The sequence below is a fragment of the Cucurbita pepo genome, chromosome LG08 (genome assembly GCF_002806865.2).
Source record: "Cucurbita pepo subsp. pepo cultivar mu-cu-16 chromosome LG08, ASM280686v2, whole genome shotgun sequence".
In the NCBI taxonomy this organism is placed as follows: domain Eukaryota; kingdom Viridiplantae; phylum Streptophyta; class Magnoliopsida; order Cucurbitales; family Cucurbitaceae; genus Cucurbita; species Cucurbita pepo.
In genome coordinates this window covers 877,690-891,929 of record NC_036645.1, presented here as the reverse complement: position 1 = coordinate 891,929, position 14,240 = coordinate 877,690, and the positions used below count along the sequence as shown (strand labels likewise).

General features: G+C 40.9%; 3 protein-coding genes across 4 annotated transcripts; 2 read left to right on the top strand and 1 right to left on the bottom strand.

Moving 5' to 3' along the window:
• The first annotated feature begins 365 nt into the window (after window positions 1-365).
• LOC111800735 lies at window positions 366-2,797 on the top strand. The gene is made up of 5 exons (XM_023684554.1): window positions 366-532; window positions 1,053-1,154; window positions 1,232-1,276; window positions 2,046-2,143; window positions 2,413-2,797. The coding sequence occupies exons 2-5, from the start codon at window positions 1,101-1,103 to the stop codon at window positions 2,489-2,491; spliced, it is 276 nt and encodes a 91-aa protein (XP_023540322.1). The 5' UTR covers window positions 366-532; window positions 1,053-1,100; the 3' UTR covers window positions 2,492-2,797.
• A 327-nt stretch (window positions 2,798-3,124) lies between these two features.
• On the bottom strand, window positions 3,125-10,065 carry LOC111799961 (DEAD-box ATP-dependent RNA helicase 40-like). 2 transcript variants are annotated; one of them, XM_023683501.1, is made up of 8 exons: window positions 9,869-10,065; window positions 8,195-9,512; window positions 7,466-7,687; window positions 7,112-7,180; window positions 6,328-6,597; window positions 5,873-6,223; window positions 4,559-4,836; window positions 3,125-4,374 (listed from the first exon to the last, which is right to left on the bottom strand). In XM_023683501.1, exons 2-8 carry the CDS (start codon window positions 9,434-9,436, stop codon window positions 3,360-3,362), a joined length of 3,447 nt encoding a protein of 1,148 aa, XP_023539269.1. In that variant the 5' UTR covers window positions 9,437-9,512; window positions 9,869-10,065; the 3' UTR covers window positions 3,125-3,359. The 2 variants fall into 2 exon arrangements, with proteins under 2 accessions (XP_023539269.1, XP_023539270.1); XM_023683502.1 differs by having other exon boundaries at window positions 8,195-9,438.
• A 1,143-nt stretch (window positions 10,066-11,208) lies between these two features.
• Window positions 11,209-13,842, top strand: LOC111800223 (1-Cys peroxiredoxin A). The gene is made up of 3 exons (XM_023683819.1): window positions 11,209-11,399; window positions 11,471-11,619; window positions 13,357-13,842. The coding sequence occupies exons 1-3, from the start codon at window positions 11,282-11,284 to the stop codon at window positions 13,747-13,749; spliced, it is 660 nt and encodes a 219-aa protein (XP_023539587.1). The 5' UTR covers window positions 11,209-11,281; the 3' UTR covers window positions 13,750-13,842.
• The last annotated feature ends 398 nt before the right edge of the window (window positions 13,843-14,240 follow it).

Below are 14,240 nucleotides of genomic sequence, written 5' to 3'. Positions count from 1 at the left end.
TTAGTTGGAGAGAAGAACTAAGCATTCTTTAGGTGTGGAAGCGAAAACCTCTCACTAATAGAAGCGTTTTATAATCTTGAGGGGAAGCCCAGGAGGGTTGACAAGAATATATACACCTATATTTTGTAAAATTATGCATTATAGAATCGAGTACAACATATTATTACCGTACGTGACACTTTCGCCTCATACGGGGGTCCTCGTCCGGGTTAAACAAAAAAACTCCACCAACTCACAGAAAAAACCCTAACCTTAATTAATAGTCTCAGGTCGGTTCGGTTCATCTTCAAAAATGAGGTTGGGTCGATTTCTGTGGTTTTATAGAACCGGATCGGCTGAACCAAACCAATTACACTCAATGTTTTCTAGACAAAAGTGCTTCTTGAAATCAAATTTGGGAGCTCGTTTGTTCGTCGTTTCATACAAAAATTCTGAGGGCAGATTTTCTTCATCCTCCGGACCTCTCTTCCCATTTCCCTTTCTCCTCTGCGAAACGCGCCACAAGGCCACCAGGAGGAACCATCGGAGAAAGGTAATCATCTAGCCGCGATCCTTTTCACTTTTGATCTCGCTTTTCCTTATTTTGCATTTCAATTCGTTGATGGTGGTTTTGTATATCTGCATTTACGATTGGTCTGCAGAAGCTTAGATAGACTAATCGAAAATTAGGGTTTCTGATTTACGATGTTAGCTCGCCTCTATTCCGCTGCTTCCTGACCCAGAAAGGAGGGCTTTCCCACTAGAGGGAAAATAATGAGCGGAAGCCGAAGGAATAGAGAGCGGAGATTGATGAGAAATTAAAATTAGCCTGTTATGACATTATGGAATGGGGAGATTTGATGTGTCAGGTCCTTGTTCTTGTTTTTTTGTTTAATATTAGATATGATGTTTGAGTTGATCAAGCTTGGACTGTGTACAAGTTGTACCCACTTTTTACAAGTTTCGGCCATAAAAACTCCTTTTCTTTTTTACTCGATCTATAATTTGATTTATGTTTTCGTTTTTCCGTTTGATTCAGGTTTTTCTAATTCTTTGGTGGTTTCTCTATGCAGCTGAATTAATTATTTGATAAATAATCAGTGAGTGTGAAAAGTGTGGAAATGCCATCCCTACAGACTGCTCTACCTCCTGAACTTGCGAATAATGTCATTAGGGTTGGTTCCCTCCTATCCTTTTTGCAGTACAGTTTCCTCCTCAAACTTTGTTAATCTTGCATGTTTTGTCACTGCAGCTTTACCGTGAGTGCCTTCGAAGAGCCAAGTATATCGGTCATCGGGTATGGGTGTTCTTTTCGTTTGTTTTCTTTATTTGAACTAATAGTTCCAACCAGGTGTTATGGGTCTAATGATCTTTCATTTGAATAACTTAGAATGTTTTGAGATTCAACAAGAAGTTAGAAGTTAAAGTTCAATCTAGCCTTCAGCACGCTTGGATGCCTTGTTGTTCTTTTACATTTGCTTTAGGCTAATTGCAATTATCTAATCAATGGGTCTTTTCCTTATTTCTGCACTTGCCATTTGGTTCTTATACTGCATCAAGCCTATGGTTGAATTCATGCAGAACATAACCTTGCCGCACAGGCGCACAGTTATGTCATGTATTCACATTAATTAGCCAAAATCTCATTATAGGAATTGAACAATTGATCGCACATAGGCCTTCTGCCACGTGCCTCCCAGGATTACGTTTTTGCTTCATAGGAAAATGACCCAACTGTAAATTTTCGATAAGAAGTGTTAGGAAGAAGGTGATACATTTATGTGCAAGTGAAGTATGTCATAGGCTAGGTTGATGTGCTTGATGTAACATAAATCAAAGTAGGATAAATTAGGAAAGGTCTTGGAGAGAAAACACCAAGATGAGTCTGATATTCATTGTTAACCGTATTGTTTCCTTTTGCTGAATTAAGTTATAGTTCTTTTCTGTTTCACTCTAAAAAGTTGTGCTGCATTTCAAATGAGTTGAATCCAACTATTGGAAGGTACAGAGGATTTAACATTGGTTCCTTGAAACTTGTTGACTTGGATCCTATCAACTTTTTGCAGCAACATAACACCGATCTTGTTGTTAGTATGGTGAAGCAACAATTCAGAAAAAACATGCATGAGACTGATCCAGAGAAGATTCAGAAGTTGAAAGATGAGTAAGTCTTTTGATTGCTTCTTTTTCCTTTCTAGATGTTAAAAAGAAGTACAAAAAAATCAAGTAACAAAGGATGCCTATTACTACCCTAGATTTCTACTAACTTTATCATAGCTTTCTTGTATTGTTTTAACTTTATCATAGTCTACAAAATTAAATACAACTACTATGTGCCATGGTCTTTAAATTTGTGACGCTGCCGTCAACCGTGCCGGGGTGTCTTGCCCTTTATCTAAAATATAATATTCGGTGTATATTGTTTGTTTGCAGTGCGGCAAGGGGACTCATAAACCATATTCTATACGAATCCGAGAGACTGACAGGTCGAAAACTCAGCCAAAGTTCTTGATGTTATGGAGAACGACATGGAGTAAAAGGTCCCCTCCCTTTGAAACTCTAGATATTGCAGGAAAATAAGGTGGCTGATGATTAAAGTACTCCTTGGATGTTATTTTTGCTTTTCCTTCCACACTTATCTTCAGCAATTATCTTAAACTTTCCCTTTTCTACGATTTGTTTGAGGAAATCGTCCACTTTACAGTAAAAGTTGAACTTTCCCCATCAACAATCTGCATTTCAGTTCTACATTTTTCTGTGTTTGGTTTTGTAAGTTAAAAGAGGTCATTGATTTTTATATATGCACAGCTTTCTCCCTGCCATTTTGACTAAAACTCTTTATCTCCCAAGTTTAGCTCCTCCATCCATGATTAAAACCCTTAAATTTTTTTATTAGCTCACCCCCAAAGTAGCCTATGTCTAACTCTTTTTTTTCAATTAATTGTATATTTTGCATTGATTTTGAATGAAATTAATAAACTTTATGAATTTTAATGTTTGTTTTGTGGCTGCCGTATACTGTTGTAATCCAATCTTTAAGTTAATTATTTGTTAGTTCACAAATATCTCTTACAAACTTATGATTTTTCTTTAATGTTTCATAGAACCCATTGCGGAAATTTCCCCCTTTGCGTGGAAACAAACATTTTTCAAAATTACGTTATCCATAAAAACTATCAATGCAAAGTGTAAGCACAGCATCATCCTCATCAATTCTAAACATTTCCCAAACACGCATTCTTTTTAAACCTTCATCGATCAGATTTTCCTCTAAAGCAGAGCAGAGAAGCTTCCCGGCAAGAAAATTTTCAAAACAGACTGAATTACTCGACCAGAACCCAAAGCTGGTCATCGTCCAGAAGCCAGAGGTTTACAAAGATTCATATTACTTGAGCTGCGGTGTTTACAATTTGATCGTTCGTATCTGCACCATTTTCTGGGTTCCCCGGTTCGATGTTGTTACTGTCTGCTGGAGGAAGCTGCCTCCCATCTTCTCTTATTTCGAAAGCATTCTTTCGTGTGGCCGGAGAAGTAGCAGTTACTGATTCTGTAGGTACATCGTCTTTTCTATCGAAGTTCTTCTCACGTGATCGCTCGTGATTATCATGGCTACGGCTACGGCTTCGGCTATTGCGACGTGACCAACTCCTGCTCCTGCTTCTACTTCTGCTACGACTTCTACTCCGACTCCAACTTCTACTACTATGACTACCGCTGCGACTGCGACTTCGGCTGTAGCCCCATGTTCGAACTCTTTCAGGGCTACGACTATAACTTCTGCCTCTACTCCTATTGGAGAAATCTCTTCTGTTATCAAATCGACCCTGTCCACGTCCACGCCCACGTCCATCCACACTATTGTACCTATCCTGTGGGCCACCACGATCACCCCTGCCCCAACCAACATGACCTCCAGGAGGGCCACCAAAGGCCCGTCCTCCTCTACCTCGTCCAGAAAAGAAATCACCTCTCCCACCTCGTCCACCAGCAAGACCATCTCTCATTCCACCACGGCCACCAAATCCGCCATCTCTCATTCCACCGCGGCCACCAAACCCACCATCTCTTGCACCACCACGACCACCAAACCCACCATCTCTCATGCCACCTCGGCCTCCAGAATCCCAGCGGCTGCCACCCATAGCTGCATCGAAACGACCCAAACCGCCCCTATCCTTGCCAAAACTCGGCCCCCCACGCATAGCCATATCTCGCAACTCAGGAGGCACAAGCTGATCCGCACCCTCCAGTACTTTAATCAAATCAGCAGCATATTTCCAATCCTGTTCACAAAAGAAGGTATATGCCATTCCCGTTGCTCCAGCCCTCCCAGTTCTTCCAATTCGGTGGACATAGTCCTCAATTCCAGTTGGAAAATCAAAGTTGATCACCACTCTGGCATAGAAAATAAATTAAATAAAAATCATAGAACAAGTAGCATACAAAAAATTTGCTTCACAAATACCACTATAAGTTGCATACAAAAACCTAAGAGTCACATGAGGTCCATTTTCTTTTAAGTTTCTAGTCCCAATATTTTCACTTGATATCATAGAGAAGAGCACAAACCAGTGCTTACCTTATATCTTTGATGTCAAGCCCGCGGGCAGCAACATCTGTGGCAACTAGTATCGGGGACTTTCCGCTACGAAACTGGTTCAATACCCAATCACGCTCTCCTTGTGATTTGTCTCCATGAATTGCAGCAGCCCCAAACCCACGCCCAAGATTCCGTGCAAGCTGATCACACAATCTCTTAGTGGAACAAAAAATTATAACCTTAGACCCCCGTTCCTGGGACCTGAGGATCTGCTCCAACCGTCTCTGTTTTTCCATCTGTGGAACGACTTCAACATACTATTCCCATCACCCCATCCCAAAAGAACAAAAAAGAAACAGAGAGAGCATTAAAAAAGGGGTTAATAACAAATCATCCAGAGGAAAAGAAAATGGCTAACAGGCAATTTACATAATACAGGATGCCTACCTCAGTAGATAAAGAAAACTATTGTTACATATTTACGTTACGAACAACGTTGAGGAAATTTGAACCAAGAACAATCTAATAAAAATGTGATTACTGATGCATTTAGAATATTTTCTTGAACAATAATTTTATCTTTAAGAATCCCAATATTTATATAAGAAAGGATACATAATTCTCTAAAATGGGGAAGAGAAATACGAAGACAAAGCAAGACTCAAACTATCTCCACTAATGGACGTTGTGATTACTGGTCAGTAAGAGGCTTGAAGAAGTGTTCCGAGATTTCGTGGGGGAAGCTGCTAAAACAGAAGAGGAGTAGTCCATTGGTAAATTATGCTCTTATTACTAAATGGCTTTGGAGACTCGAGAAAGAAGATGAAACCCTTTGGAGGCTTCAGTGTAACTCTTTTAATCAAATTGGCTTTGTAATTAAAGAGAGGAAGCAAGAGGATGTTCTCGATCCTGGAGACAGTTCAGAGCTACTTTTAACCAAATCAGGTCTCAATTATCTCATCACAAACATACTAATTCACCAACAAAGCTCTATGAAAAAGAATAAAAGTGAAAAATTACAAACGGGAATTCTGAAGCATCAGAGAAGGTCAACTTCTTAGTATAAACTTTGTGCTAGGTGGGAATTAATTCAAATGAAAGGATACAGAAAGTCATCCTGGTCTCCAAATTTCTCCTAGCCAGCGTATATTGCAAAAAATAAAAAAAAATAAAAAAATTTGGAATGATGGATCGTATCTTCTCTAACTGTGAATTTTCCCTCCAATGGTGGTATTATTTGATCAAAATTTTTGATATTCTAAAGATATCATTTTTAACCACACGAGAGATATAATGCCAAAATGAAAATACACTGTTCAAAGGACTGGTTAGCTTATATTTTATTAAAATTACCTGTGTGATAGCCTTGTTAGCGGCAAGTTCATCAACACTTCCAATATTCACCTGGACAGAATTGACAAGAAGATCATTTGCTATTTTTCTTACTTCCTTGGGCCAGGTCGCTGTATACATAAGAGTTTGTCTGCGTGGTGGTATTTCATTCACAATCTTTCTAATTTGGGGTTCAAATCCCATGTCAAGCATCCGATCAGCTTCATCAAGCACAAGAAGTGAAACTTGCCTAAAATTGATCATTTTCATTTCTAGTATATCATTAAGTCGGCCAGGAGTTGCCACAACAATATCAGCCCCACGATCTAACTCTTTAAGCTGAGGACCTTTTGGAGCACCACCATACAAGCACTGAAATAAGGAAGAATTTTAACACAAAATGGAGAAAGTAGACAAAAAAGGGAAGCAGAAGTAGATGATTCAAGGACCCAAAAAAGTAAACATTTGAAACTCACCGTACAACAAATCCTGGAAGCCCTCCCAAATTTAATTGCCTCATCTTGTATTTGAGTAGCAAGCTCCCTAGTAGGAGCCAAAACCAACACCGTTGGTCCATTTTGAGGGTTATTTCGGCACTGCCTTAGAAGAACGAAAGCAGGAATCAAATAGCCCAAAGTTTTGCCAGACCCTGTTTTAGCAATTGCGACTATGTCTCTACCTTGCAGGGCAATCGGCCATGTTTGTGCTTGAATTGGCGTGGGAGATGAGAAACCAGCAGAATATATCTGAGGCACAAAGATGGAAATATAGACTGAGCGCCAAGGTTAGAATATGCCAGACACATTCATGTTGAAATACATTACAAAAATACAGTGTTCTACAGGAGCAAAAATGAAATAGCACAAAAAAACCCATAGATTAGTTGCTTACAGAAGCAACTCGAGGCAACAAAAGATGGCAATAAAGACATATTAAGCAGAGCCAATAAGCAAGACATCTCAGTCACATCAGGTGTGATTTGGTCAAAGGGCCAACACTCTACTAAAAGATTCCCTAGAAAGGCTCCAACCATCCATTTTGCAGCCTCCAAAAAACAAGGGGTTGTTGCATGTGCAAGTGTAGCAATAGCAGTGCAGCGTACGACATATGCTCCTCCTCCGGAGCAGATATCGCACCTGCGACAAGTGAGAACTCATGAGTAAAAACTACATTAATAACAGAAGAAAGGAGTAAACAGGATCATGGATTTGTTTTTTCACGCAAACCAAATAAAAGAAGTTTGGGCAAGCATAAACTTGCCTCTCTCAGTATCTCCGGAGGGAAGCCAGTAGCCTCAAATGTCATGAATGGAGCTGGAACATTATCACCCTGCACAGTTAACTGAACTGGTTATTTACGCCCAAAAAGAATAGTAGTTCAACTACTATAAATTGAACATACAGAGCACGTCTAATGAAATAAAATCAGTCACACAAATTCTATTTCCATTTTGTGATGTTTCAACTTCCATTAAACTGCATACGCTCAACAATTTCACACTAATTTTCCCACAGAATATTGCCTGCACGATTGGTAGCCAGGGATACAATTATAACACCCTATAGCATTCACAACACACATAATTGGAGAATATAGGCATGATGAAATACAAACCGTGGCAGTTACTTCATGCTGTTGACGATAAACTTCAACAGGTGACATATTAGTAACATCTGAAGCTCCAATATGGGGAGGGCCCATCAAAGCATTGTTTGACAATGATGGACCACCAGACCCATGGTTGTACATATTATGTGATTGCCCGGCTGCAAAACTTGTTCCACTAGGATGACCGGGTGCCACACTTGGAAATGGGACACCACTCATCCTTGTATCCTGAAAGAAGGATAGTTCGCATACGTATATGAAAAACTATATCATAGAGAACCGAAATACTTAGTAAATTGATACAACGTTTCTCTTAACCTGCCCTCATGTATTCTTTCATGTTTCTCAATGAAAGTGTTGTTTCTTGCATAATATTTAAAGAAAAAAAATTATCTTAACCTAAATCTAAGACATGGACAAGGAAAAGAGTAAATAACACATCATATCCTATCGATTCCTTTAATAATCCATTTCCACATATAACCTCCTTCATAAAACCTTATGGTACCTAACGACATCTCTTCAATGTTATAACATCTTCCCAAAATACCAGTGCCCACTTAATTTTTTTTAACATGCACAAATCTTAAGATATGCAAAAATATAAATCTGTGTGCCCTTCTATTCTTACTTATTTACGTAAATGCCATTGCTTTTTCTGAAATANTCTTAATTAAACATGTCCAAAAAAAACTTGAACGTGGAAGAATTACAAATGGACGATAAATGAAGAACCTGCTGGCTCCTTGCCATTGGTATTGCTGCAAGCCTTGGTTGATGTGGACCAATTCCAGGCCCCTCATTCCTGCCAAAGAAATATTCATTTCCAGCTCTGCCTGGCAAATTTTCAGAACCAGCTTGCTTCTCCTGCATCGCAGCTGGGCCCATTGGATCTTGGAATCTAGAATGATGTTGGCGATGAGTCAATTCAGTACCTGAATGCTGCAATTGAACCACAGGATGCGGCTGTTGCATGTTTCCTGGAGAACCACCAAATTGTCGTGCTTGATCGGAAGGTAAACCGTATTGTTGCATTTGAGAAGAATTGGTTCCAGGATGAACACTATGAATAGATGACGTACCACCACTTTGTTGAAACTGGGAAGTAGAAAATCCAATTTGGTTTCCTGACTCGATATTGTCCTCCTCTCTCTTCTGAAAAGCTGACTTCTGCTCAAGGTGATTACCAAATGGTTGTCCTAAAGGGCTCTGTTGAACTTGCTGCTGGGGATTTTGCTGCACACTTGGATGTACGCTTTGCTGGTAACCAATATACTGAGGCTGCTGCTGACCATATTGCGGACCTTGAGGCTGGCCAACTAATGGGGTTTGATTTTGCATGTTTGGCTGTCCTAAATGCTGGATTGAGGGCTGTGGTATTTGTTGTCCTGGATTCTGCAGGGGTTGCTGGTTAGGATGCTGAGATATTTGTTGGTTGGCATGTGCCATTTTCTGACCTTGATGCATGACCTGCTGCTGGCCAATATGCTGCGACGACATCGGAAACATCCCCTGTTGCTGCAAAACCTGGTTCGGTTGCACGCTATGTTGTCGCCCATCTGGTGCCATTTGCATGCTAGGATGGTGATTAACAATTGCCTGACCTGCAACAGAACTGTGCTGTTGTGACATCAGATGTCCAGGTTGTTGAGAAAGCTGGCTGTTTGATTGGCCTTCCTGTTGAGGGACATGATGACTTTGCTGTACATGAGGGGTTAATGTGCCATTTGATGGCATTGAATGACCCTCCGGGATTGAAGTAGGCTTGGAAGTAGAGGCACTAGGATGAGGAGCGAGTGGTAATGGTGGTGGCAAAGAGACCGGTTTTTCATACTGAGTAACGTTGGTTTCAGGGTTCCAGTAGTACAACAGTCCAGTGCTCCCATCAATCAATCCCTTCCAAGGTTTGGGAAGAGTAGGGTCGTCCGGTGCATAGCGAGGACCAAGGGAAGGGGGAGCAGACTCCCCAGTTTCCATGACTTCAAAAGGTATGGAGAAATTGATCACAAGCAAGTCAGTATTCAACAAACAAAGCTAGCATCCTTCCTACCCACTGAAGAAAAAAAAAAAAAAACATATAAACTTATAAGCAAAAGTTAGGACCAAAAATTGAGAACAAAATTCCATTTCAACACCAAGTTTATTCAGTTTTCCAGGATACTGAAACGCTAGAATTCGCTATACACTAAATTAACATTCTAATAATGCCATCAAACAATTACCTCCAAACTTATTTCTTTCTTTCAATCTTCAAATTTTTCCCAATGATATTTACAGAAACAGAAAGCATGCGCATTTAGGGTAAGTAAAAATTAAAACCAACAAACAAATGATTTGCAAACAAAAAAGAACAGAATGCAACAAGATAAAAGGCAAAATAAGGTGATCAAAACAAAAAATTATATATACCTCGATGAAGATCCGAACTCCGATTATTTTTCTCCTTCCCCGCCAAGACCTGACGAGAGAAGTAAAATTAAAGGAAACCTAAAAAGATTTTCCCGTTCAATCGCTCAATCGGACGAACGGAAAAGCTCTACAAGGAAGAGATTCGTAGAGACTTTGAGGCGCTAGGGCTAATGGAGATGGAGGTGTTACCAAATCCAGTGTCCTAGTCTAGTATTTAGACGACGGGAAAGGACCGATTGATAAAATGGAGGGCCAGGATCATTTGTGGTGGTTTACGCTCAAATCTCGAACGTCCAATAGCGAGCGGAACGACCGCTCTTAACAAGCGCTGTGAAAATTTGAGCTCTGTATAGAATTACGGGTACGGGTTTGACTCGGACCCCTTACATATGACACGTGGGTCGACCCGTTTTACAATGGGCCTATTGTGACGCGTTTAGTTAGGCCCATGGATTATCGGCCCATTTTCTATTAGAGAAAGTCCTTTTAAATTTGTTCATGAACGGAGGAGGTTGCAATTTGTTGAAAATTATTAGGGTGAGTCTCACCTCGTTAATTTAGTGAAAAATAATGAGTTTATAAGTGAAAAATACTATCTCCATTGGTATAAGGTCTTTTAGGGGAGCCCAGAGCAAAGCCATGAGAGCTTATGCTCAAAGTGGACAATATCGTGATTCCTAATAGAATTTACTAATAAACTCCGAAATACTATCTCCATTAGTATGATGTCTTTGGAGGAAACTAAAAGTAAAGTCATGAGCGCTTATGCTCAAATTGAACAACAGTCGTGAGAATATGGTGTCAATCATGCCTTTAACTCAGCTATGTCAATAGAAACCTCAAATATCTAACACGGAGGTTGTTAGTTTCAAATGTGTAGTCAAAAGTGACTCAAATGTCAAATAAATAGTGTACTTTGTTCGAGGGCTCAGAGAAGGAGTCGAACTTTGATAGATCTCAAAGCTATTCAAAGACTTCATAGACCTCAGCAGAGATTCTATAGTATATTTTGTTTCAAGAGAACAAAACTATGTAAACATATCGTCAAAGTGGACAATATCTCGTCTCCTTTCTAACATTTCCCTACGTCCATTGTCAACGAAGCTATGTGAAAAATACTCCACGTGTCGTTCTCACTAAAGTGCATACTTGGTGTTGGATAGTTGAAAAAAAGGGTGGCAGGCTGGAAAGGTTAACTGAACGTGGCTGCATGTTGAGAGACAAAGAGGTAATGTATTTTCGTCAAAATGCATGCAACATGCCATCAATAGACACGAAAGCCGCCACGTTCGCTTCATGCAGCAAGCCAAGAGAAGGCCAGAAACTTCATAAATACTGGAACGAAGAAACAACATCGCACATCAGAACACCAAAACTTCAAATTTGAACCATCCTTCTGTAGGAAGAAGAAAGATGCCAGGCCTTACCATCGGCGATACAGTGCCCAACATTCAAGCTGATAGCACCCATGGGAAGATCAGTTTATATGACTACATCGACGGCAGCTGGGCCATCATCTTCTCTCACCCAGGTAGGTACCCATTTGGCCGTGTTGTTGTCTTGAATTTGGTAATAGATATTGATGAACGGTCTTGGTGGCAGGTGATTTCACTCCAGTTTGTACTACGGAGCTGGGGATGATGGCTGCTCAGGCAGAGGAGTTTGCTCGACGAGGTGTGAAGCTCATAGGATTGTCTTGTGATGATGTTCAATCTCATACCGATTGGATTAAGGATATTGAAGCCTACAACGTGAGTTCTTCTTCTCTTTTTCTTTCTGAACATTGCATGATTTTATTCACTTATTTGGTTTCGTTAGGGAGGGGAGTGTTGGGGGAACTTTTAAAATGGATCTTGTTGAGGATTGTTTAGGAGGGCGTCCTTAATTTAGATCATAGAGGATGATCATGGGTAGGAATATATCAAGGTCTTTTTGGTTTTGTACTTAAAACTCCAAAATATTGTACTATTGTGGAGCTTAATATAGAATCAGAGCCATGCAGAATCAGAGCCATGCCTCTTCATTTAGTAGGTAAATAGAATCCTCAATTTTCGAACAAAGAAATGGCTAGGTTCGAAAGTGCAGTCAAAAGGTCCTTCGTTCGGAGGGATCCAAGAGCTTCAAACAAAGAGTCGAGCCCTCGATTAAGGAGCCTCCCTGTACGTTGTTTGATTGGAGAATGTTGAGGATGGTTCCAGGAGTTGATCTTCGATCAAGGGGAGGCTGTTTGAAGTCTACCTAGACTTCATGGGAGGGGAGGCTGTTTGAAGTCTACCTAGACTTCATGGGAGGCTCTACGATCAAGGGGAGGCTGTTTGAGGTCTACCTAGACTTCATGGGAGCCTCTATTATTAGACTTCATGGGAGGCTCTATTATGGTCTATTATGGTGTACTTTCTTTGATAAGAGGATTGTTGAGAATATTATGGTGTACTTTCTTTGATAAGAGGATTGTTGAGAATGGTTGGTTGGGAGGGAGTTCCATATTATGATCGTGAGTTCTCAAGTATATAGAGGTGCGTGATTCCTAACCGATCTTATTATCCTTTTGCAGAAAGGAAAGAAGGTGACATATCCAATACTGGCGGATCCAAAGGGGGAGTTGATCAAGGAACTGAACATGGTGGACCCGGACGAGAAGGACTCATCAGGCAGGGCAGTGCCATCGAGAGCATTGCACATCATCGGTCCAGACAAGAAGGTGAAGCTGAGCTTCCTGTACCCAGCAAGTACAGGGAGGAACATGGATGAAGTGGTGAGGGTTTTGGAGTCATTGCAGAAGNCGTTAGGGAGGGGAGTGTTGGGGGAACTTTTAAAATGGATCTTGTTGAGGATTGTTTAGGAGGGCGTCCTTAATTTAGATCATAGAGGATGATCATGGGTAGGAATATATCAAGGTCTTTTTGGTTTTGTACTTAAAACTCCAAAATATTGTACTATTGTGGAGCTTAATATAGAATCAGAGCCATGCAGAATCAGAGCCATGCCTCTTCATTTAGTAGGTAAATAGAATCCTCAATTTTCGAACAAAGAAATGGCTAGGTTCGAAAGTGCAGTCAAAAGGTCCTTCGTTCGGAGGGATCCAAGAGCTTCAAACAAAGAGTCGAGCCCTCGATTAAGGAGCCTCCCTGTACGTTGTTTGATTGGAGAATGTTGAGGATGGTTCCAGGAGTTGATCTTCGATCAAGGGGAGGCTGTTTGAAGTCTACCTAGACTTCATGGGAGGGTCTACGATCAAGGGGAGGCTGTTTGAGGTCTACCTAGACTTCATGGGAGCCTCTATTATTAGACTTCATGGGAGGCTCTATTATGGTCTATTATGGTGTACTTTCTTTGATAAGAGGATTGTTGAGAATATTATGGTGTACTTTCTTTGATAAGAGGATTGTTGAGAATGGTTGGTTGGGAGGGAGTTCCATATTATGATCGTGAGTTCTCAAGTATATAGAGGTGCGTGATTCCTAACCGATCTTATTATCCTTTTGCAGAAAGGAAAGAAGGTGACATATCCAATACTGGCGGATCCAAAGGGGGAGTTGATCAAGGAACTGAACATGGTGGACCCGGACGAGAAGGACTCATCAGGCAGGGCAGTGCCATCGAGAGCATTGCACATCATCGGTCCAGACAAGAAGGTGAAGCTGAGCTTCCTGTACCCAGCAAGTACAGGGAGGAACATGGATGAAGTGGTGAGGGTTTTGGAGTCATTGCAGAAGGCTGCGAAGCACAAGGTTTGCACTCCGGTTAACTGGAAGCCAGGCGAGGCCTGCGTGATTCCGCCCAATGTAACTAATGATCAGGCCAAGCAAATGTTCCCTCAAGGCTTTGAAACTGTTGATCTTCCTTCCAAGAAGGGATACTTGCGTTTTGCTGCTGTCTAAAGGCCATGGCTATGGCTATGGCTACAAGAGACTGTAACTACCAGCTCTCTCTTTTTGAGAGATTTGTGAATACAGTCGAGCAATAATTATGAATGGCTATGCTCTCTCTCTCTCCCTCCCCCCACCCCCCTGAATTTGCAGTTGTGATTGAGAAATTTCCACAATTTTCAATCATCACATTCAGACTTATTTCAGTTATCTCATAAACCAAAGATTGGATAATTTGAACTTAAAAGTGATATGAAACTGCTTGCCTGATAGATAGCCATTTATTGTTTCTGCCTTCTTCCAGCCTTGCCACACTTTGAAGATCCTGCCGTTGATGATTGATGCAGGCTCCTGCTTCGTCGTCCGCCCAGGGTGGTTGTTTTCCTGTAAATGTAGTCGGCGGATTTAAAATTTGCATCACTGGGTGGACCAAATGGGGAGGCAATGAACTTTTACCATGCGAAGGATTCTAGTAGCAGAGGCCTATATACTACTGAAGAATG